Source organism: Marmota monax, unplaced genomic scaffold (genome assembly GCF_021218885.2).
Source record: "Marmota monax isolate L192 unplaced genomic scaffold, Marmota_monax_Labrador192_F-V1.1 WCK01_AAM20220418_F8-fsc00030, whole genome shotgun sequence".
Taxonomy (NCBI): domain Eukaryota; kingdom Metazoa; phylum Chordata; class Mammalia; order Rodentia; family Sciuridae; genus Marmota; species Marmota monax.
In genome coordinates this window covers 502,288-526,971 of record NW_026691988.1, presented here as the reverse complement: position 1 = coordinate 526,971, position 24,684 = coordinate 502,288, and the positions used below count along the sequence as shown (strand labels likewise).

At 34.3% G+C, this 24,684-nt stretch overlaps 1 protein-coding gene across 13 annotated transcripts in view; it reads left to right on the top strand.

The window, feature by feature from the left end:
- The window catches only part of Ptprk (protein tyrosine phosphatase receptor type K), a 560,796-nt gene that overhangs the window by 445,372 nt on the left and 90,740 nt on the right, over positions 1-24,684 (top strand). For all 13 annotated transcript variants that reach the window (XM_058581031.1, XM_058581026.1, XM_058581030.1 and 10 more), the window contains 2 exons: positions 8,012-8,285; positions 11,627-11,663. In XM_058581031.1, the coding sequence (XP_058437014.1) occupies positions 8,012-8,285; positions 11,627-11,663 (311 nt within the window). The remainder of the gene's footprint in view (positions 1-8,011; positions 8,286-11,626; positions 11,664-24,684) is intronic.

Sequence of the window (24,684 nt, the reverse complement as noted above, 5' to 3'; positions counted from 1 at the left end):
GCTAATGGACCCCCAACACAGGAGCAATGGGAGCTGCACACAAGCAATGGGTGGTTCTTGCATAAGGTCCTAGTTAGGGAGTATGTATGAGTCTTGGAAGGAAGGAAAATAGGGTACAGACCTTAAATGAGAGATGATGGTAGCTTTTATTTTAGAAGTAGTAGCAGAGGGGAAAAAGAAATTACCCAAGAATTTGAAATTGTAGCATCAATACCCCAAATCAAAAATGTACACTCTTCCTATGGAAGGAAGGATAATTTATCTCTAGGACATCATGGTGTGGATAGAAGAAATGACAGATTTGCCATGGAAACTCCTCTTTCTGGACAACACAGCACTCAGTAGCACCAGGCACACAGACCTTCTGTCACCCAGTAAGCCTGCCTAGCTGTGTCGATAAGCCACACATGTGAGGTGATCCTGGCAAGTTGGTTCTGCCAGTTGGTTGTAGTAAAACTCATTTTTTAATTTCATGATCATTCTAAAGATGAAAAGTCACTGCCTGACACAACTACTGTGTTGCCTCTCCTTATAACCTCTCTGAAATCTAGACTTAAAACTGTCATCACTTGACAATCATTGCTCTTTTATTCATTCAAAATGAATATGTGTTACATTTCAAATCAATTTTGTGGAATACATAACTTTTTAATTTTTTCTGTAAACAGTAGAATATTGTAAAAATACAGACAAGTTCCTCTGATAACTCAGTTTATTAAAAGGTGTAATAAATGAATGTGCATTTTATTTCAGAATTTTTCAATTATAAGCTGTACCTATGATAAATTATCAAGAAGATACCCAATCTAAGGTTAATTTATTTCCTGGGTAAACTCTAATTTTTCATTTAAGGATCATATTTTTTAAAGACCACATTTTTAAAAGTGAGGTAATTAGGATATAGAGTCATTAAATAGAATTCAAACCACCGTTTCTCTTCAATTAGGAAAAAAATTGTCTAAAAAGTCAAGTGATGGCATAACAAAAATACATATCTAACCATAGATGTGATCCATTCAAACTACATATGTTAGTGACCTTCCTTGGGTCACTTGGTTACTGTGTTAGTCACCTTTCCATTACTATGACAAAATACCTGAGAAAATCAACTTAAAGGAGGAAACACTCATTTTATGGTTTCAAAGGTTTCAGTCCATTCTCACTTGGCTCCATTGTTTTGAGGCCTGTGGTAGGACAGACGGTAGAGAAAAGCTGCTCATCTAAATGAGGCCAAGAAGCAAAGAGAGAGAAGAAGGAGGCAGGTACAAAATAAACCCCTCAAATATTCTTTCTTTGTCATTTTCTGTGCATAAAGAGCCCAGGAACTAAGATGAATCAAATAAAGGTTATTTTAATTTCATGCATATACTGTAAAATCATAGTAGGTAAAATTGTTTCTGCCAGCAAGTAGAAGGAGGTGTGCCCTTTCTGGTAAATCTTACCAGCCTTTAGATGACAGCAACCCCAGCCAACAGCTTCATTCTGACCATGTGAAAAACCTTGAGCCCCACCTAGCAAAGCCACTCTTGAATTCCTGACCCCCAGGTACTATGAGCTAATAAATGTTTGTTGCTTTGAGCCACAGAGTTTTTGAGCAATATGTTATATAGGAGGAAATAAGAAATATATATAATCACATAACTGAAATTTCCTCTTCTATCAAGTTTCTGCTCAAAGACCATTTTATCACATAGGTCTTTCTTAACACTCCCTACAAAATAACACTCTCCACTCCCATCATTTCCTGTTTCCCTTATCTTGCTTTACCTTCTTCTGAGCACTTATCTCTCCCTGACATATTATGTATTTTTTGTTTTATTTATGTATTTTATTTATATCTTTCCACTAAAATGTAAGCATATACTTTCACTACTGTGTTCTTTATTGCAAACTGAGTGCTAACAATAATTTGTGGCTTGTAACAGGTGCCTAATAAATATTTAGTGAATAAATGGGGATATTATAAATATGAAAAATGATTTCTATAATGAATTTATAATATATTAAAGAAAAGACATACATCTGAAGAATTTATGACAGTATAATACTCAATAGTATGTGTTATGTCCCATGTTCATGATATAAGCAATAAACTTTATTAAGAAAGGGATTTTTTGACTTTTTTAAAGTCCCAGAATTTCTGGGGATACCTTAGAGGTTCTGATCAGTGGGTCGAGGTCAGGTAATTGGTGTCAGTTTCTTAGGTTGAAAAAGCATCCCATATTTTTATGAACCCTATGTCTGTGTCATTCAACTACCTCCACCTCAAATATTACCTATGGGCTTTGGCAGACTGAGTACTGAGGAGTGAACTAGTGAGAGAATGCTTTGTGGGGAAGCAGAAAAGCTAGATGAAGAGGGAGGAGGAAAACCTCAGCAGTGTGTATAGTGTGTTGAGGTGCCACTGGTCACACCAGTTTTCAATGGATGATATTTATTGGAAAATGAACAGATATATAAGCCCATGGGTGTGGTAAGATATTAACCCCAGAATAAATAGTACAGATTTGACATGTGAAATAATAGAAGTGAAGAGAAGGGAAAGAAATGGTACATTAAAAGGCATTATGAATATTCATCTTCATAATGTCAGATGAGACTTGTTAAAACTAATGCCAGGATTTTGAGCTTTGCCATTTTAGTAACTAATAATTCAGTAATTAATAATTCCTCTATATATACAGGGAAGTCATAGAGAAGTAGGTTATGTGTTTAAGGTGGAGAGCAGGGAATATGGTGGTAACCAGGTATCCCTGATTATTCTTTAACTTTAAATTAAACTTCCACTCTCCTGATCAACTGAATGTGGACAGTAAGGAAATGATAATCCAATTTTGTATTCTGTGGGATCTTGGAAAGTCTGTTTACAAGAGGAAGAGTAAAACATTGAAGCTAGTGAACTTCCCTTGAAGCTTTAAGGAAGATTTTTGGTAGATATGAGAAAATTTATGTACCATTGTATAATTTATTATCTTGATACCACCAAAGGGTTGCATAACATAAAACGATAAACATATTCAAAGAGAATTTTTTTAGTAATGTGTTTTAAAAATCTATGACAGGGCTGGAGTTGTGGCTCAGTGGTAGAGTGATTGCCTGGCATATATGAGGTACTGTATTCAATCCTCAGCACCACATCAAAAGGAAGGAAGGAAGGAAGGAAGGAAGGAAGGAAGGAAGGAAGGAAGGAAGGAAGGAAGGAAGGAAGGAAGGGAGGGAGGGGGGAGAGAAAGAGAGAGAGAGGGAGGGAGGGAGGGGAGAGAAAGAGAGAGACAGGGAGAAAGAAAGAAAAAAATATCGTGTCCATCTACAACTAAAAAAAAAAAAAATTAATTCCATGACAGTATATTACAGGTAATATGGGGGTTAGCTCGACATTTTTAATCATTAAATCAGGGAAAGACAGTGTTTTTTATATAATCTCTTTTTAAGCTAATAGCAAAATCCCTTCATCTTTTCTTATACTTTTGAAACTGAGGGGAAATTGTATAATGAGAAATCATTATTTGGTGTTCCCCAAAACTAAATATTACTATAAACAATCAAATTTGAATATAGTAGTTACTGACATTTTTAGTTTTTAAATATAAAGCAATCACAATTTGAGTATTGAATAATGCTTCATACTGCTGGTATATTAATTTTAACTTAATTGTAATAATATTTTAAAAAATCACTTCAAAGGAATGAGGAATATATGAAGTAAGGGCGGAATGAATAAACATATTAAGGTGGCCTTGAAATATGTGTAATTGCTAGAATACTGAGTAATACTATTTAGATCTAGCTAAAGTTAAGTACCATTAAATAATTACACAACCATAACAATGAAAAAGCACGGGCCCATTTCATGTCATCAGTCAAATCACTTTTAATTTGATTTCTCATTATTCTCTATCCTTTAATCAATTTGTATTGATAAATTAGAAGATAACAAGGATAAAAGCAGACTTTCAAAAGTGGAAATATGTTTTTGGAGCACACTCTCTGAAACTGAATGATGAAGAAAAGACAGTTTCTTTTAAGCATGAACTTTGTAATTCTGTTTGCAGTTTCATCTCAAGTTGAATGAGATTTCTCCCGATAGTGACTTTTGATTATTTTTATTGCTACTTTTTGCTTCAAGTAAGCATTTTTTTAAGAAGTTGCCATAATTACAGTCCATCTCTCTGCAGATCATACACAGGCCTTCTCAATGTGCATGAAGAATGATAGAAATAGGTTTGTACAAAGTGATAGGTCTCGAAGGAGCTGATTGAAGGCTGAGCCCAACTGATGACAGTAAAGTGCCACTAGAAAATTTTCAGCAGTATCATTACATGGAAAGATAGTTTTTATTTTTTTCTGTATTTTATCAGGTATCCTGCTGAGAGGGTTTGTAAAGGAAAGAGCAGTACGACACACAGATGTGAACCTCAGTTTTTAAACTGGAAATGGGTATTTCTGGATTATATTATAGAAGATAAAGTGAAATCAATTTCAGCTTGTTTGGGTATAAGGGATGAAGGAAATATGGAAGGCAATTTAAGATGACTCCAAAAATCTGCTTCTGTGTGGCTTTCTCAAGTCACTTTAAATGTTTACCAGGGACAATTACGGGTTTGTAAGTAGAGATGGTTTTAAAGAAAGTAGATATTTTGGGTTTTGTTTTTATTGTAAATTGCATCGAACTTAAGAGGGTTAGAAAGCATTCTAAAAATAGGACTCTAAAAATTTCAAAAAAGAAAAGCAAATATAATGTCCAAGACAGCTGGGACTTTGGTTCACCGCTCTATCTTAAGTGCCTATGTGGAACTAATATAATTATTGAGTGAATGAATGAAGGAGTGGATGTAAAGTCACTGGAAGAAAGCTAATTGAGGAAATCCATTATTCAAATAGTGTTCAGGCTTTTTGAAGCAAAACAAGCACTTTCATGCAGAAAGAAAAAGAGTGATTTGGATATGTCCTAAGTAAGCAAAAACATCAACACAAAAAGCAAAAGCAATTTATTCATTCTACAAATTCTTATTTAAATGCCCATTATCCTATATGAAACCACACTTGAATATAAAATGTGATGGCTATTGTATCAGTTTGTGGAGTTAAGTATAGTCAAGGTTGAAAAATACCCAGAAACTGAGCTGAGTATGATAACATGAAGACATTTGTCCTGGTAGGAGGGTGTGGTAAAGTGGGAGGGAATGAGATAAAAAGATCTAGCTGTCTCCATGTAGCTTTCTGTCTGATGTCAATCACTGCAAAAAGAATATTTTAGAAAATATGCTTGGAAGCCTTTTTATATGTATATTAGTTCTCACAGTTCTAAAGACTGGAAAGTCTATGATCAGATACTGGAAGATTCGGTTCTTGATGAGGGCCTCTCATCTTAACCAAATTACTTTCCACAGACCCCGTCTCCAAATATCATCACACTGGGAAGTTAGGGTTTTAAATGTAACTTTGGGGAGGGCACAAAATTCAGTTCATAACTGTATAGTATAAAACAACAAAGAATATAAGACTCATAGCATAAGTTTTAATGGGAGCTGAATTTCTCTTTGTCTTAGTTTCCCAATTGTAACAAAAAACGTAACGCTTCATTTCTTCCATGGCCATTCAAAGAAAAAAGTGAATAAATTTGTAAATAAAATATGCATAGCAGGATTAAAATCCAGGTTTGTTGAGTGTATGTATGTTTAAAAATAGTTTTCTTAATCTTATATAAAATGGAAGTAATTTCTCTTTCATTTAATTGGAAATTGTACCAAATCTGAAAGTTCAAGGTGTTGATTTTTATCTTCTATGGAATCATATGCAAGGTTCTTTCCCATAGAGCAGATCCTTTTTGATCCTTCCCTCATCTCCAGCACTGGAATTTTGCTTTGCTCCTAATAAATCTGGAGCTCTCTGGCACAAAGTATCCTGGTTTGAAATGTGGAATCTATGTCAATTTAATAGAATTAGATGAGATTGAATATTAAGGAGATTTTCTTGGTTTCTCTGGATGTATGGGATAATTCAAGAGAACTGTATTTTTTGAGGAGGAGATTGAATTATTAGCATGGATAGGTAATTATCATTATTGTTCTTTAGGACAAGAATATAAGGTTAGAGTTGCCTAGGGAGTATGCATGTGTGAGTTTATAAGTATGTGTAGATGAACCTATAGGGTCTACAAAGATATAACACATAAATATGAATTATAAATTAAAATAAACAAGAAAAGGGCTAGATTGCTTAACATAGCATACGTCGACTGTGATTATTCCTTTTTTCATTCTCTGGGGCTATGCTTACATGTTTCCTGTATTGTAAAACTGACAAGTGCCTGCTCCATGGATACCTCAGAGAGCATGCATCTTGTCAATAGCATTCCTACAAGCTTAGTGACCCAACTCGGCAGAGGTACAGAGAGTGATGCAGTACATGTAATTTGAAATAGCATAGACTTCTGCCTCAGTCACTTGCTCAAACCACAATTTCTGGCACTAATATAATTTCTGTCATCTTTCTATAGCTAAGGAGATAGATCCCAGCCTTCCACTATCTCGCAACATTTTTATGAAAACTTGGAAATTTAGTAATTAGGGAGAAAAATGTGTATAAATTACAATTTAATCCTTACTTTTAATCTATGAAGGCCTTTTGGTTGTAGGTATAGCAGAGTTCATATTTATATTTATGTAAATACTAAGTGTATATATGTATATGTATATATATATATATATAATCTGAAATTTCATACTAGATTCTAAAATGTTTTAATTTTTTGACATGCAAATTCAGTGTGTGCATACTCTCTTTCTTTTTCCCTCTCTTCCTCCAATCTCTTCCTTTCTTTCTTTTTATAGGAGTCTGTTAAAGAAAATATTCCTGCCGAAGATCCATAGAACAGTGACTGTTTTCCCTACAGAAGGAATAAAAGGAATAATTGCCTAATCTCTTATGATTCAACATGCAACCCTACACACAGTTATTTATACTGAATTTACACAAACTACTGCAATGCATTTTCTTAGAATTCTCAGTAATTTTTATATATATTTCTTTTAAACATATTAATAATTCATTAGATATTTTAATAATGTCAAGTTTCCTGTATGTCTTTTACATAAACATTTTCCCCCTAAGGAATTTTCTACAAAGGAAGAATTGTATTAGTAAACCAGTTTCATAAACTCACCCCCCCAAAAAAAAAAGAGAATCATTAGGGATCAGGGAGATCTTAATTTAAAGTTACATTATTTTTCTTTTCTTTCCTCTGAGAAATAACAGCTAATGTAGAAAAGTTTCAAGACGTTCAAGAAAGGTATTAGAAGGTTCAGGTTAGCGCTTTAATAGGCCAAATGCCATCTGTTTCTGCAATTTGTAACGTTTTATTATTAACAACTCCAGAAGAGGGAGGCGGTCTATTTCAGTAGTGAGGACAGATTTCTGTCCATCTGTGCTGGTATTGCCGCATGTCACTTGTACTTTAGATCTGAGTAGCTCTGAGCCAATGTAGATGCCGTGGCAAGGTCAAGAGGTGGGGAAGCCTGTCAGCACATTCTGTCTCCAAGGCTGTGACAACTGCAACACGGGTGCTTCCAGTTCCACCCTGAGGCTGTCATTCTGTTGGGCCTTGGAGCTGGGCCTTCTGTAGTTTCATTTCAAGAGAAAATGTTAACTTTAAACATTTAAAAATATCAGACAAAGAATTCAATCTTTGATGTGACTCTGGTTAATGTCAGTTTCCTTATTAAAGTATCTTGTCTCTCAGTATTCAAGAATGTGAAGAGTTCTGTGGTGATGATGGTTCTTACTTCTTTTTCAGCTCCTTACAAACTCTGCTGGTAAGGGGAGCAGAATGCATGAGAAATGCTGTTTTATTGCAAAATAGATGATACCAAGAATGCAATGGGTTAAAGCAGAGTTTACACACTTTCAGATGTGGCATGTTTACGTTCATACCTCCTGTTCTTTAAAAAAACAAAACACCAACTTAATATCTTAAATTTCTAAGGGTATACTGTTGCTCTTTTCCCAAAAGTGCTTACCAAATTGTTGTGGAAGAGCTGCACCCACATCGAACGAAAAGAGAAGCTGGGGCCATGGAGTGCTACCAGGTTCCTGTCACTTACCAAAACGCCATGAGCGGAGGAGCACCCTATTACTTTGCTGCGGAATTACCCCCTGGGAATCTACCTGAACCTGCTCCATTCACTGTGGGTGACAATCGGACCTATCAAGGCTTCTGGAACCCTCCATTGGCTCCACGCAAAGGATACAACATCTATTTCCAGGCAATGAGCAGTGTGGAGAAGGTGAGCCTCCTCTGAGGTTTGATTTTTCATTGCTCAAAGGGTTAGGGTTAGAAAAGCTAGAGCCACATTTTATAAATACTCAGTAACGTTTGTCAAGAAAAGCATAAAAATAAAAGAAAGCAAGAAGAGAAAATCAATGTGTAGGGGTGTAGTTTCTGTTGCCAACAGTATGCAGTTTGGGGCTGACTGAAGAGGGCTGAGGCTGCATGCCAGTTACTTTTCACAGGATTCCTGTTTCCTAGTAACTACTTCTGCTTGGGCCTTCTTCAGGAAAGCCCACAATGGCAATTGTGAGTAAAATGATTTGAAAAGGTGGGTGTGCTGCTGCCGGGACTCCACCCCCATTAAATTTCAAGCATTGTTCTGCCTTCCTTGCTCAGTAGTGGCACACTTCAAAAGATTAAATTTACCGCAGGATAAACAGAATGCACGTTCCACAGCAGGCTAATAGACCCTTATGAACTTTTCAGGGGGTACAAGCCAAATAGTAAATAACAAGTAACAATCCTCTGATTACAAAGTAATAGGACGCCTGCGGTATAGCTGACAGAACTTAACAGAAGGCTGCCTGGCAATGGCTGGATGCTGTGCCATTACACAAGTCTGCTCTCTGTTTCCCTGACGGCCCCTCCTTTTTCCATTTTGGACACAGTTGTTTTTGAACACTGCTGCTGATCCCAAATGAATATTGAAGAGGAAAACACAACAGGACATTAGAAACTGCCTGTGGTTCCATATGTGGAGAAACAACCTGGCCTTTTGTGCCCCTTGCTGCTGTTCTCTTAGAAAAAAATTTTCTTTCCTAAAACTTATTTTATTTTTACTTGTTTATATTTTGGCAGAGAGGGATAGAAAAAAAAATCATCAAGAATAGAAACTTCCATAATTTAAAGTACATTTGAATAATGACATTCTGATGGACTTGTAGCTCTCTAAGAAATTGCCAGTTTTGTATAATTGAGTCCCCAATGTGGGCACCTGGGACATGATGTGAAATATATGATATCTAATTAAATCAGTCATATTATGTCTTGGAATAGTTTAATTGGAAGATTTTTCCCATTTGCATTTCCGCAGGGGCCATGAAAACTTGGGTATTGATTAGCTGCTTTTGAATGAAAGTGTTATCTTTCTTTTTACAAATATGGTTGGTATATAGTTTATGGCAAAGTAAAATACCACAGCCTTTTCTGAAATGTTCTCCAAAGACAGAGGATATTCATGGTAGAAGATGTTCTCTTCTTCTGGTTCGCTTCTACGTAGGTGGGAGACTTCAGAAACTAATCTAATGCCCGCTTCTTGTATACACATTGCTCCTATGCACTGGTGTAACCAGGATGCTCCAAAAAGAACAGTATGAGAGTTGTCAATACATTTTGTGTATTAAGTAGCACAAAGAGAGCAAACCTAGTTCTTTGTTTGGATTTTCTTTAAAGAGGTGAGAATTTCCAAATTAACTTTTGTTACTTGGTGTGTTGCATGAGAAGAGTGTTAATGAATGTTTGTTACTTATAAAAAATTTTCTTTGGCACAGTTTAAAGGCTTTGATATGAATTTTCTCTTCTGATATATCTACTACACTATGGTTAAATCAAAGTTCAGACTAGCAAGAGTGTATTTCACAATCTTTTTTGGCAATGAATTTTAAAATGGATGTGACTCCTACCAACAGAGGCTGGTAATGCCTAAGGAGGTCAACAGAGTTTGCTTTTAGGAAATCAGAATCCCCTTGGGCTTTATAGGAATATGAAAAGTTCTCTTATAGTTTACTATGAAGGTCAAGGGTCAAAATTAAATAATAAAAGTACACAGTTCTTTTATTTGATTCCTAATTCTCTCATCAGCATTCTATTTTAATTTCAAAGTAAACACTTATGATGAAATGATAAATTGCCTCATCAACATATGGAACTTCTCAAGATGATGTTGTAAATGCATCTTAAAAAAGAAATCGCTTGTTTAAGAAAAAATCCACTTCCCATGTGGGAGAACCTGCGACTAGGCAGATGAGACTGAGACACTGAAGAAAGAGAAGAGACACAACATTGCACAGAATGAAATTTATTAGGAACTTAGATAGAAGGGTGTCTTGATCGGGAGTAAGATGGGAAGATAACACACCCCAAGGAAGGAGGATGGTTCTTACACGCTACGCTAGAAAAATAAATGGACAATGTCCAACTGGAATATTTGAAAAAGTCAACCTGGGCTTCTTCAAATACTACTAATATGTCCAACATTGCTAAACAGTCTAGGCGTCAGTGGATGGCACAATATACTCAGCCATCTTAATGACCTTATCCTACTATAGGGTTTGTGATGTATACTAGGACATCTGATGGGGAATATATGGCAATGATGGCCAAGACAGTTGTAGTCAGATCATGTTGCATTCAGATAGCCTTCTGATCCCTAGCTTTGACACATTTTCAAACCTAGACATTCAAAGATAGACACCAACTGAACTAAATTTTGGGGAAGTGAGGCATGAACCCTGAACTAGCTTACAGGGACATGCATCTCCTATTACCACTCCCACAGTGTTAAAAATATAATAATCACTCTGTCACTTCATTTTTTTGCTTCTGCTTTCCCTACCCTATTGTGTGGCAAGAGGTAGAAAATAATCTATATTGAAAAAAAAAATTTAACTCCTAACTAACAGCCGCATTAAAAGAAAGAACAGATAAATGATACTGCAACTGTGATGCAATGTTTTGATTACCTTCCTAACTACTATCTCTTAGCTCTTTAGTCATGCTATGATCCAAGCAAGAGTATGTAACATTTAGTTTTTATCGGAGTCTACCACCATCAGGTAGAAATTAAATTTATATTTTGTTCTAAATTACATTAGTTATGCAATATTTATATTTGCCTTTATGATGGCTTTAGAATCAAAAATAAATGCTAATAGAATTCTACCCTCCTTGTCCTGAACAAGATAGCCTGCTTTGTTAGAAGGTGAAAATAGTTACTGACATCTTTAGAAAATATTGGATATTTTCTTAAAGCTTGTATATTACATTTTGAACAATTCTCTGAGAAAATATATCAAGAAACAAGAAATGTATTAATCTTGTAATTCTCCAACAAAAAAAAATTCTTAAAATTCCATGTAACCACCATTTTGCCTACCAGGTACCTCCGGCACACATCCTAAACCCTAAAGGATAAACAAGATCATTAAGAAAGTCACTGAGTAGATCTGAGAATATCAATATTGCATTTCTGTGTAATCCTATTTTATGACCATGCATTGATCTTGGGATTAGTTATAGTTTATGAAACAGGCATCATTACCTATACATTGATTTTTTTTTTAATTTTTACTCCACCAGGAAACTAAAACCCAGTGTGTACGAATTGCTACAAAAGGTAAGAGGTTTGCTTTTTCTTCTTCTTTTTTAAAATCTATTCACCACCTTTCTAAAGCAAAACAGCTTTGTTCCCTGCTTCAGGCTAATTAAATGTGGCATTTCTATTACTGAGTATTTGTAGTAGGACCCAGTTAAATCGCCAGCCAAGTTCTCTGACTTACTTGGGTGTCTTTAACACAGAATGGTGTGCTACATCCCATCCTCTAATACTTGACTAAAGGAATCTTGTTATGAGAATAGAAAGGATTTATAAAACCTCAGAAGGACTTATTTCTGCCATTTAGTACCTGAAAGATCTTGCGTGGCTGATCAAGCAATGCATTAGAAAAAAACTAAGTAATAGCAGTTGAAAATAGCAAGTCACTTGTTTAAAAACCACTGTAACTTTCTGTGATCAAGGATCACACAGAAAAAGAACAAAGCTAATTAATTCATACATATATAAAAGTTTAAATGTGGAAATTGCTCCATATTTTCATCAGTAGTACATTTGGATTAAAGATTAATTTTCTTTTTTTAATTCCACTGATATTCAGAGATTGTGTACATGATAGGTAATCACCACAACACAGTTCCTGCTGACCCTACCTATTATGACTCAGTTGCCTACTTTCTTTGTGAGGAAAAAATACTGTCGTCCTTGAATGAGTGTTTAGAGTTCAAAGTGGGGAGGGGGGATCTCCTCATCTCCGTTTACAGTCCTTCATTTAAGAGTTATTTGATTGTGCCCACAAGGGAGAGATAGCTACTTCTTCATGTATTCTAGCAAGAGAAATAATAAAAAGCTGTCTGCCTGCAGCCAGGGGCTCCTCAGAGGGTTGTCCTCTGGGTAGATCGTTGCCAGAATTAGTATTAGACCCACATTCATAAGCAGCAGTGGATTCTTTGGGGGCTAAAATGAATAGCCATATTCTGTGGGTACTGGTATCTTTCCTTTTATCATTTTTCTCCATCTAATCATCAATCTTCTCAATTAGCATTTGTGTTTTACTCTTGATTTGTAAAGGCAATATAGATTTTTTCCCTTGACTCATGAAAATAAAGAAGCTTCACAGAAGAAAAAATAAACATACTTGTTCAATTCAAATACTGATTCCTCATGATAGTTTTTTAAAAAATAAGTAAGATTTTTTAAAAAGTGAAGAGAAGAATATTATTGAGGGGAATGCAGTACATAAGAATTATGTTTTATTTTTTAAAAGGTAGCTTATAGATCAGGAGTTAGAGCAGAAATTTTTACAGGTTAATGGTGGAAGACATTAAGTATGTATCACCTGTGCTCTCCAGATTTAAAGTAGAGCTAGTGATGTAAAGAGGTCTTGCATCAGCCTCTAAAAAACTTCTTTAAATAGGGTAATGCTGCATTTCTAGAACTCAGAAAAGAAAGTTATAAATGCTTGTAGCATTTCAAATTTTCTTACTCAGTTTGCTTTCGAATGACCTGGTTAACTATCGTTTTGTCCCTCTCTGAATACAAATAAAAGCATGCTGACAAATACTATATGGTATTTAGATTGCAACTTGAGATCATGGAAATTAATCTTACTACATGGCATAGAATATTTGCCAGAAACTTAGTAAGAAAGAAATTTTTTTTTTTTTTTTTTTTTGTGGTAGTTATTTCAGTTGACAGGATGGTACAGTGAGCAGAGAAAGGACACTGGACTTAGACTATCTGGGTTTACACCTTAATTTGTCCCTTCGTAATTCTTTAGCACTGGGCAAAGTATATAAGGTCTTATTCCCAAAATAAGAGTACTTACCCCTTATTTTTATTGAGGTTTAAAATAACTTATACAGCAGTCTCTTCTTACCTGAGATTTTGCTTCTACTTCTTAAGTTACTGACAGTCAACCACACCCTGAAATATTAAATGAAAAATTTCAGAAGTAGCAATAATTAAGTTTTAAATTGTGTGCCATTCTGAGCAGCATGATAAAATCTCACACTGCCCTGTTCTGTCCTGCCCAGGACTTCATCATCTCTTTGTCCAGTGTACCACATAGAATTTACTACCCAACCATTAGTCATTTAGTAGACCCTGATGTTATTGGATCAATTTTTTAAATAATTTTTTTATTTGTTTTAATTAGTTATACATGGCAGTACAATAATCTTGACATATTATACATTTTAATCCAGATGGGATATAATTTCTCATTTTTCTGAGTGTACAGGTTGCAGAATCACATTGGTCATGTAGTCACATATATACACACAGCAATAATAATGTCTATTTTATTCTGCTGTTCTTCCTTTCCCCCCTTCCTCTCCCCTCCCCTCCCATCACTTCTTTCTACCTAATCTAATGTGACACACTTTTTTTTTCCTCACATCGTCATACATGTATTCTGTGTAATGATGAGGGTCTCCTTCCATCTTCTGTGTAATTGCACGGAAGTTGGATCAATTTTTGTTGTATTGCAGTGCCTTGTGTTCAGGTAAACCTGATTTTATTTAATAGGGCCCCAAACTACAAGAATAGTGAAGCTTCCAATTATTGTATTTTATTATAATTATTGTTAATTTCTTACTGTACCCAGTTTATAAATTAAACATTATTAGAGGTATGTAGGCAGAGTTTAAAAAAATAACAGTAAAGAGAGAGTTTAAAACTGTCTTTAGGCAACTATTGGAGGTCTTGGAACATGTTCTTCACAACAACAGAGAGGAAGGTTACTATACTGTGAAGTTTTGTAAATATTACACTTGTGTTAACTGTTTATCATCATCACAATTGACTTTTTACCTTACTTCAGGAAGACATAATTTATGTTATTCCATTATAAAAGAAATTTGTACAAATGCTAAACTTACTCAAATTTCATGATAGAAATTGCTTAGGGAAAAACTAAGATGATTTTTTAAATAGCTTTATTTTTATTTATTTATTTATATGTGGTGCTGAGGATCAAAGCCAGGGCCTCACACACGCTAGGTGAGCACTCTACTGCTGAGCCACAACCCCAGCCCCAAAACTAAGATGCTTTTATTCATTCTTTCAATGTTTCTGCCTATATCTAATGCATTTTCTGCTCTAAATATTCAACTTTGTTTTATTTACTTATGAGAAAACTACATTTATAAAGTATGATCAATATATTGCCTGACTACCTTTTAAGATAAGACCAGCCAGGTATGATCAAGCGTTGGTATGAAATTTTTCAATATAAAAATAAAAATTTTCTGAGATGGCACTTTGAAGACACACTTAATAGTCAAAAGAGCATAATCACATTGACCATAAAGAAAACATGAGGAAGCCCTCTGGTAAATGACCACCTCAATTATTAAAAGTTTCTATGTTAGAAAAAATATGTCAAATCACACATATAAAATGTGGGAATTTTACTATTATAAATGTGCATATATATCAACACAAGAGTAGGTAAGTATTTTTCAATTAACAAAAATAAAAACTAATCAAACGTTAAAAACAGCATGACCATAGGTAGAAGCAACACCTAGTGCACAGGAAATATATGAGGTTTGGAAGGCTGTCCTTGATGGCATGGTTGTAGGTGTCCCTCCATGGATAACATGTGTCTTTACTTCTTGCACCCCTGCCAAAGAGCAGGACATCCCTGCCCAGGATTCCCTGGGCCAAACACACTATGTAGAAATATCCTGTATGATTCCCATGGCATGTTTTGTGTTTCATTTGCCCATCAGTTAGACCCTGACCTGGTCCCACCAGCACAGCACTGGGTGTAAGTGAAGGATCTTGGACACTTTTTCAGCTTCCTGTCCAGGTCAACTTTGTTGAAAAGAACCAGGTGGCCTGAAAATGCTGGAGTTGCATTTTGAATATTGAAGATATTCTGGTTTATAGTAGCCTTTCACCGCACCAACTTTTTCAAACCATATGTAGTAGTGTCCTGCTTTTTCTCATATTCTTAAATTTGCTAAATTTATTGCTGTCCTATACATCATGGTATGATTATGTGATTGTCTTGTACATCATTGTGTGACAGGAGCAAGTACAGGGTGAGAGTCATATGAGTATAACAAATATTTGTTGAATCTTCAGTTAGAATTTAAACTAAGTTTAGGATTGATGTTTCAGGTTTAGTCACAGTCCTATCTGAAATTCTAAAAGCATTACCACAGTTTATGATGTGTTAGGACAAATTAATATAGAACTAGAGTGGCTTTTTTTGTTTATTTAAATGTACGTTAATATCATGATATATATTTTGCCTTCTAGCATAGAATACTTTTTCCCCAAAGTTGAGATTCAGTTTTATTCTATGTAGAACATAGTTGATTAGAAATATACTTTATAAAGTAAAGTAAAATAAATTGAATTTAATCCTAATCTGTCTCTGTATCAGTTTTATTTAAATGAGTTTTCTTGTGAATTCAGTGGCAATCAATGATTTCTTATTCATTCAAATGGCTACTTGTTAGGATAAATACAAAGATAGTTTAGCTGAAATCCTCTCTTCAACTTGATCACTGCTATTCTTATAAATATATCCTATTCTGTAGCTTCTTTCCTTTCCTGCTGTGCACATTTCAATACGAAGGGCTTATTCTACTGATTTAATCAGAATTAAAGAGTGTGATGTATCAGAGCAGAGGGTCCAAAGGAAATCTAACGATGACTTCTTAAGACATAGATTCTGGATGTAATCATTATGATAAAAGATTGAAATTCTATAAAATGCCATATGAATGAATATAACTCAGTGGCACAAGAATGTATCGTTTTATTAAAGTAGAACCTCTTTGACTTCATTAGATGTATTTAAATTTTATACTCAAAATAAGAACTCTGAATATCTTTTATGGTTCTTAAACATAACATTAGAGCTAGAAATGAAAAGGGGTTATCATTTGTGCTCTTTCCAACCTTCTTTTTATAATACTTTGAATTATTCTTAAAGTTGGTACCAGTTATCCCATACCTACTACATATCTGGAATAATCTGTATCTAATGATTTCTTCTTAACTCACTACAAAAAAGACACTAGGACCTATCTTTCTACCCCTATTGTTAGAGTAAGTAGACTTTCTTCCCATCTTGTTTGCAGAAAAATATCCTGCCCACCAAAGCAGAAAAGACTATGAGCTGAAGAAACTTTAAAAGATTATGCTCACTCTTGAGCCCATCCCTAAACTAACTGGAAGTTAAATAATTTGTTTTTTTAATTTAAAATCAGGTAGATTAGTGTTTGCATGTGGAATATTATGCTTCTGATTATTTCTGTTAGAGTCATAATAATAAGATGCTAGGGTATAGGGACAAATAAGAAAAATAAACTCACCTGTTCACATAATGCATAGCAAATGGAAGAATGGTATAGGGAAAGAGGGTTAAATGGTTCTCGGTTTATCCTTGCTACCTACTTCCAGATAAGCCATGGAGTATCAGGTGGTGACTGAAAGAGTTTCTATTAACTCTACCTATAAATACTCATTTTTTAGCATAAATAATTAAGGACAACTCAAGCATTTTTATAGTTTTTGAAATTAAATTGCTTCATGAAATGACCTTGACTTGTTACCATTCTTTCCTGAGAAGCCCATTGGAGATACCTTATGTTTGTGGCTCAGTCTATACTACAGGAAGGATGGCATTAATGCTTAAGATGATCAAGTTATCACTATTGACTTCATAAAGGACAGTTTCTAAAAGAAATAATAACTGTATAATCAAATACTTGGGGAAGACTGGGGTAATAGCAAATTGATAAAATCCAGGGGAAGTAAGTGATAATCCATTTCAGAAAATAATTCATTAAGTTTGATGATTTTATAATTAAGGTTAAAAATCAATAGCTTATTGGCAATAATTATTTTCAATATAAATGTGTCTAAATAAAACTGAAGTAAGAATAAACCTAATAAGAAATATATAATACTTCTACACTGAAAAATACAAAATGTCATTGAAAGAAATAAAACAAAAAAGAGAGGTATGCCAAGTTCATGGATTAGATGGCCCAGTATTGGTAAAATGTCATTTTCTCCTATATGAATCTATAGATTAAAAACAATCAGAAATCTAATTTCTTTTTTAAATGGAAAGTCTGATTCTGAAATTAAAATGGAAATGTAGAGGACCAACAGAATTCATGGAAATAGTAAAAAAAATAAAATAAAAAATAAGGTTTCTGGATGACATCAAATACTATTGTAAAGTTATAGTAATTCAGACAGTGTACTATTAGGACAAGAATAAATAATCTGACCAATGAAAGAGAAAATCCAGAACCGTACCCACACATATGTGGTTACCTTATTTTGACAAATGTAGAATACTTCATGATGTCAGACATTTCTTAGTAGGAAACAAAAACTGTGCCCTTCTTAAAAAAATGATTAGTTCCACATAAGACCACCTTTTCATCAGAGCTTATAGCAGCAGTATTTGCAAAAGCCACAATCTGGAAGCTCCCAACAATAGTCATTAGTATACTTGTTAAATTGATTGAGTATATTCACACAATGCAATGCTCTAAAGCAGAGAATATAAACATCTATAATTATACACATAACATACATGAAAAAATAAACATTTGAATGAAAGAAGCTAGACACAAAAGAATATACTCTTTATTTTTCCATTTATTAAAAAAAGAAATAAAATGCCTCATGAAAGAAAAAAGTTGTGTGCAGTTTCTATATAGATGTATGACAGTTTAAATATATCATCCATATATATATATATATATATATATATATATATATATCAGGAGTTCCTGAGACTACCCCTGGGTTTGGTGATTACCTAGGATTTCTAGTCATATCTATGAGTGATTTTCATGGCTATGAATGATACAATAAAAGCATAATCAATAAAATAATACAGTAAACAATACATAACAATAATAATAATACAATAAAACAATACATAAACAATAAAAGCAAAATCAGCAAGGGAAAAATTCACATGACCAAAGTTCAGAAGAGACCAGCAAGGAATTTCCAAGGGGCCACAGAACATTCTTAATTTCTCCAGGATTGAATTAGGGCAACACAAATGAAATGTTTATCAATCAGGGAAGCTAGTTTAAGATTTATTGTAGAAGGTTTTTATTGAGTGCTAGTCACATAGACATCCTTTGCTTAATATGTACTGATATTTTTTACTTCCCAAAAGGAAAGCATGTTTCTGCATGAGCCACTTTGTTTGCACAATTTAGGGCCAGTAATCAACTCTTACCTGTTATGTGACGATGGGAACCCTCTCCAAATCCAAGTTCCCTTATAACACCCAAGGGTATGAATATCAGTCTTGGGCCTCCTGGTTAACATTTTCTGAATGATATCTATATAAAAGTTCCCAAGATATAGGTTAAAAAAAAAGAAATTGGGGAGAACCACAAATGTTATACATATAAACAGAAAGTAGAAAACCATATATTTGAAAAGTGATTAAATATTAATCATTATTGATTCTAGGGGAAGGAGGAATATGAGTAATTTAAAGACCCTCATTTGTTGATGGGGGTTGGTACAGGCTACTCATTCATGGATTGAGACCTTCTCTAAGCTTGCTCTGACTAAAGAATATGGGCTTGTTGGTGATTTAAAACATTCTGAAAAGCAATTCTTATTTTATTTGTCATTTGCCTTTAGAATCATGTACTCATTTGCGCCTCAGTTTATTGCTTCACTTAGTCTTTGTGAATCATGAAGCAACTTTGTCTTCCCACTACCTATTTTTACCTGTCTTTTAACAACCAATGTATATGCAAATCGAGTTTTCAGACTCTTATCTGAATAGGTAAGTACAATTCTGTGAGGACATATTCCACATATGAGAAAAGATAATGACAGAAAAATCAAACTGACATATAGTTTGTGAATTGTGGTGATACATAAAAATACTATTGAACAGAAAATTAAGACAAGATAGAAAGAGTAACTGTTGGGAACAACTTTAAGCTATTCTTGTTGTATTTTTCTTACTCAGCTATTACAGAACCAAAGCTGGACACCAGTGAAATTAAAAAGAGAGGGAAAAAAATCACAGAAAAAGCCTCATTGAGGCATGTGCAGGTCATCCCCAAATCATATTTCAGTTAGAATGAGCATCAAGTTAAGTGAAAAAATAGTAAAGAAAGTAAAAGAAAGATCACATACTCCACTTTGCTCACACTGACTCCAGGATTACTTCAGTACCAGCAGGCCTAGGTACCAACTGATGGATCCTGTAGGCAAAGCAGCCAGGGTTTAGGAATGCCACAAGCAATGGAAGAAATGCTGAGGGAACCCTCAAGTGAAAGGTAAAGACTTGAGAATATGAAGAAGATGGAGAGAAAGAAAAATAAAACATAAGGACACCAATAAAAAATTCTGTATTGCCAAATAATGAATGGGTAGAAATGGATAGGGAAAAAAAAGGCATCTGTCTACTCATTACTTAAATTTTCAGTCACTAAATTTTAAGAATTTAACTAAATATCATAGGGTTAGTTTATTTATATGTGTAAGCTGTAGATCATTTTTAACTTAAAATATTTATTTTCAGTTTTTGCTGTTATTTTACATATATTTTTCTCATTCTTTAATGAGTTCTTTTTAAGTATTGTGTGAGTATTGTCTTTAAAAATTGGAATCTGTGGATTTTTTATGAAAATAAACTTTATAACCCACTGTTCACTAAAGATAATGTACAATGGAAATGGGATTGAACATAATTAATTTTAAGGATTGATGTAAGACCAAAAATAATAGATATTAACTTTCTAGTAAAGTACCTTACATGTGAGACATTTTCAATAAATGTCTATTATAACTCCTTCTCATTATTTTCATTGTTAATGTTCATAATTACTTATGGTTAGGAAGCTAAGAGAAGGATTTTATGGAGTAAGTAGCATATTAAATTGTACTTTGAAAGATGGATGTTATTTTGTCAGTTGGAAATGAAAGGCAAGATAATTCAAGAAAGAAGTAATTAGGTAGAACAAAAGTTTGAGGACTGGAAAATATATCATCTTATATCAAAAGAATAATACTTTAATAGTATAGTAAGTCTCACTTATGTTAATGTTAAGGAAGAAAAGACTAGAAAGTTTATATTCCTGTTTGACAAGGCCTTGAATTCCAACTGTACTGCAAAGGCGACAGTGACTCACTGGGAGTTTTTGAAAGGATGGCAGCTAAATTCTGGCTGTATGTAATATTTGGTGTATAAAAAAAATCCTCTTAATATGTTAGATGGATGCAGGAAGGTAGTAGAAAGTGGGGGAAACTATTTGAAAGCCTGGTGCAGATTCTTTCCCTTCTTCCCCAGCCTTTTCTCTTCCCACATGTCCTACACAGTTCATCCCCAAACCACAAGGTAGAGCAGAGCATGGGCAAAACCACAGCTGGAATGGGTAGAAGCTTCAAGTCCATAGAGCAGGTCAGAGCATGTGCATGTGAGGGAGGCAATTTCACAGAGCAGCACTTGGCATAGTATCAGAGACTGATCAAATTTATGTCACCAACATGGGTAACATAGCCCAGTCTGGGTAGTCTGAGTTTGTTCCAGGAGGAACAAGTCTCTACATGTGGAGCTGGGCTGCTGGGGCTTTGGAGTCCAAGAAGGGTAAACTGAAGCATGGAGAATCAGAACCCAAGCTTGGGAAGAAGGGTGTTTATGTGGGGGAAACACCTGGTGTGGGTATTGGAAACCCAATAAGGTGAAAAGCTTTGGGTGGGGGAGAACAAATTTGAGTTGTGTGAAGATGTCAATCCAGGAAGGCAACCCTGCAGTATGTCGAATACCATTAGTCTAGGTAGATGAACATCCATGTAGAAATTTGTTCATGTGTAGGATGACTGAGTCTAAGTGGAGTGAGGAGTACAACCACTCAGGGTGTAAATAACAGCAGAGAGGGCAGAGGTAACACACACACACACACACACACACACACACACACACAAACACATACACATACACCCAGAGAAGGACAGAGAAAAAATTGAAGGTGTGTTGTGTGTGTCTCAAAACTCAGTTCATAACTCAGTTCACTGAGAGGGCCTGGGGAAAATGATACCATAATAATAGTAAACACCCCTAGTATTCATATTTTGGTATCTAAATACCATTATTCAATAAAATTAACTGGGGCTTCTTTAAGAAGTGGCTAATTCTAGATCTGGAAGAGGAAAAATACGAGATGAAACTAGAACCTTAAATTTTTTTTTGGTATGAGATTGGAACCTTGTATAATTTGCATGCTTAACATCTTTAGACTCAGACTCAGGTTTCTCCACTGAAAGATAAAAATTTTAGATTGTCTGATACTAGTTTGCCTTTTATTTTCATGTATAATATTTAACATTGTTCTTATTCAATGTATATTCATAAATGAACATAGTTATTTGTAAGTCAGAAGCTAAGCATCTTATGCCATGTTGTTGTAAAGCATTTTATACAGTGGTACCTTTATTTTCATAAGAAAATTGTTGAATAAGTAATTGTTTATATCTATGGTTAGATATAAAAGTACTGAATCATGCAAATATTATATAAAGTATAATAAATGTACTCAAAGTATTTTCAAAAGTATTTCCCTAGAAATATGCTTCATTCACATTAAACTAATAAGAGATCTATTTCAATTGAAATTTTATTTTACCTTTCTCTGTAATATTTAGCATATTGTGTCACTTAAAATTTTCTCTCATGGCTTTTACTGTTCTCTTCTTATTCTGTATGTTGAGCATTTTCATGTGCCTTGGTGTGGATCTGTTGTGAGTTTGTACATTTGTCATCCTGTAAGCTTCTTGAATTTGGTTTTTCAATTCATTCCTCATGTTTGGAAGCTTTTCTGATATTATTTCATTATCCAAGTACATGTATGAAAACAGGAATTGATGTGAATATACTTTGTATACAACCAGAGATACGAAAAATTGTGCTCTATATGTGTAATATGAATTGTAATGCATTCTGCAATTTTACATAAAAAATAAAAAATTAAATTAAATTTTCTCAATGTATAAATAACCATTTATAGAGTCATGCACTCATTTACACAAAATTATTCTCAAAGTAAAGCAAGCAAATATTAATAAGAACCAAGATACTGAATAATTCTCTGTAATAAGACTAAGAAACAAATCTTGACTTTAGTGCTAATAGGCATTTTTACCATGTATTACAATATTAAGAAAAAAAAGTCAGTATTAAAAAGTTTGTTTGTAAATCATAAAAACACCAGTAATGTTTAATTCATTTATTCTTCTCATTTTTGCTGTCTATTCCCTAACTACTAGATAAAGAGTACATTTTTTAAAAATAATTTTCTTCATAATCATGATTTTATCTTAAATATCTCATGCTATTTTCTCAACTCTTCATTGGTGTCCTTTTCTCTGAGTGTACATATGGCTGCAAATGGTTTTTTAAGTGACAGACATTCAAAATAACAAACATGAGAATAAAAGGAATACTAAATCTGTCAAGAAGTTACTGTAAAACCACAGAAGCTCTGGTTGTAGCTTCCTCGTTGTAGGAGCCATACTCACAAAACCCTGGTGAACTTGAACTTCAGTACAACTCTTATGTCTCCTCTCTTGACCCAGAAGGCTGAGGCAGGAGGATCACAAGTTCAAAGCCAGCCTCAACAACTTATGATGCCCTAAGCACTTAGTGAGACCCTATTTCAAAATTAAAAAAAAAAAAAAAAAAATCAAAGGGGGCTGGAGATAGGATTTAGTGTTTGAGAGCCACTGGGTTCAATCCCCAATTCCAAAAAATAAATAAATAAATAAAAATAATAATAATAATAATAATAAAATAAATCTCTCCTCTCACAGCAGCCTTGTTCATTAATTCCTTGCTGAGCTTACCATAGGAAAAGGTGGTTGAAAAGCATAGGTGAGGTCTAAAGACAAAATACATTTAAAAGGGTTCCAAGCTCTAAAATTCTAAGCTTAGTTTCTTAAATTTTACTAAGAGACTCTTTTATATCACTTTTTTAAGCAAATGGAATTGGGGGCCAAAGGTGACAGTTCAATCAGGCCATTGAGAAACTTTAGGTAGGGGTATGGCTTTTCTTGGTCCTTTGGATAATTCGATGTGAGGAAGCTACTGACCCTTCTGAAACTTGCACCCAGTGAGCACAATTTTGTCATCTTTCTTGAGCCTGAGTGCTGTTGCTGGTACTCACATTCTTTTCTCCTGCAAGGGAATAAGCACCTGCCATTCTCCCTAATCTGATGTGATACATCATTGTCCTTGAACTCAGAAGCAAGGAAATAATGTAAAAGCATCCTAGTCCTAGAGTCATGGAATACAGTTCAAGTGAAGCCAAGCCAGAACCAAGTACAGTTTTTTGTTTTTTTTTTTGGAAGGGGGAAACCAGAGATTGAACTCAGGGGCACTCGACCACTGAGTAACCTCCCTAGCCCTATTTTGTATTTTATTTAGAGACAAGGTCTCACTGAGTTGCTTAGCACCTCGCTTTCGTTGAGGCTGGCTTTGAACTCAAGATCCTCCTGCATCAGCCTCCCAAACCTCTGGAATTATAGGTATGGGCCACTATGCTCAGCCCAAGTACAATTTTAATAAAACTTTAATCAGTGGTACATGACTTGGAACTAACCTTTGTTAGGAGCCAGTATTTCCTTGGGTCTGTCAAAGCCTTTAGCATTACAATTTCTTTTTTAATATAGAGAAAAATACTAACAAATTAACAACTAATGAAGTTTTTCAACTTATTTCCAAAACTACGGTAACTCTTTGCATTTGAAAAACTAGAGAATAAAAATGTAATATTTCCAGAGTGGATTCTAGTCTGAGTGGTCATGTTACTTATTACTTAGAAATTTTTTATCAGAATGAACTCTCTGGAGGGATGATAAAGTTTACAAGGTTAGAGGTGAAACTCTCCCTATATCTGTTTCAAACAGATGAAATTGTTATTCAGATTCAATTGTTAGTAGTAGTTGTTAATTCAGAATATTATTCAGAAGAATAATTTGGAATTACTCTTCTTTTCATTGCCCTGAAGATATATCAGTTTTCAATCAGGCATAGTGGTGCACACCTATAATCCTAGAGATTCAG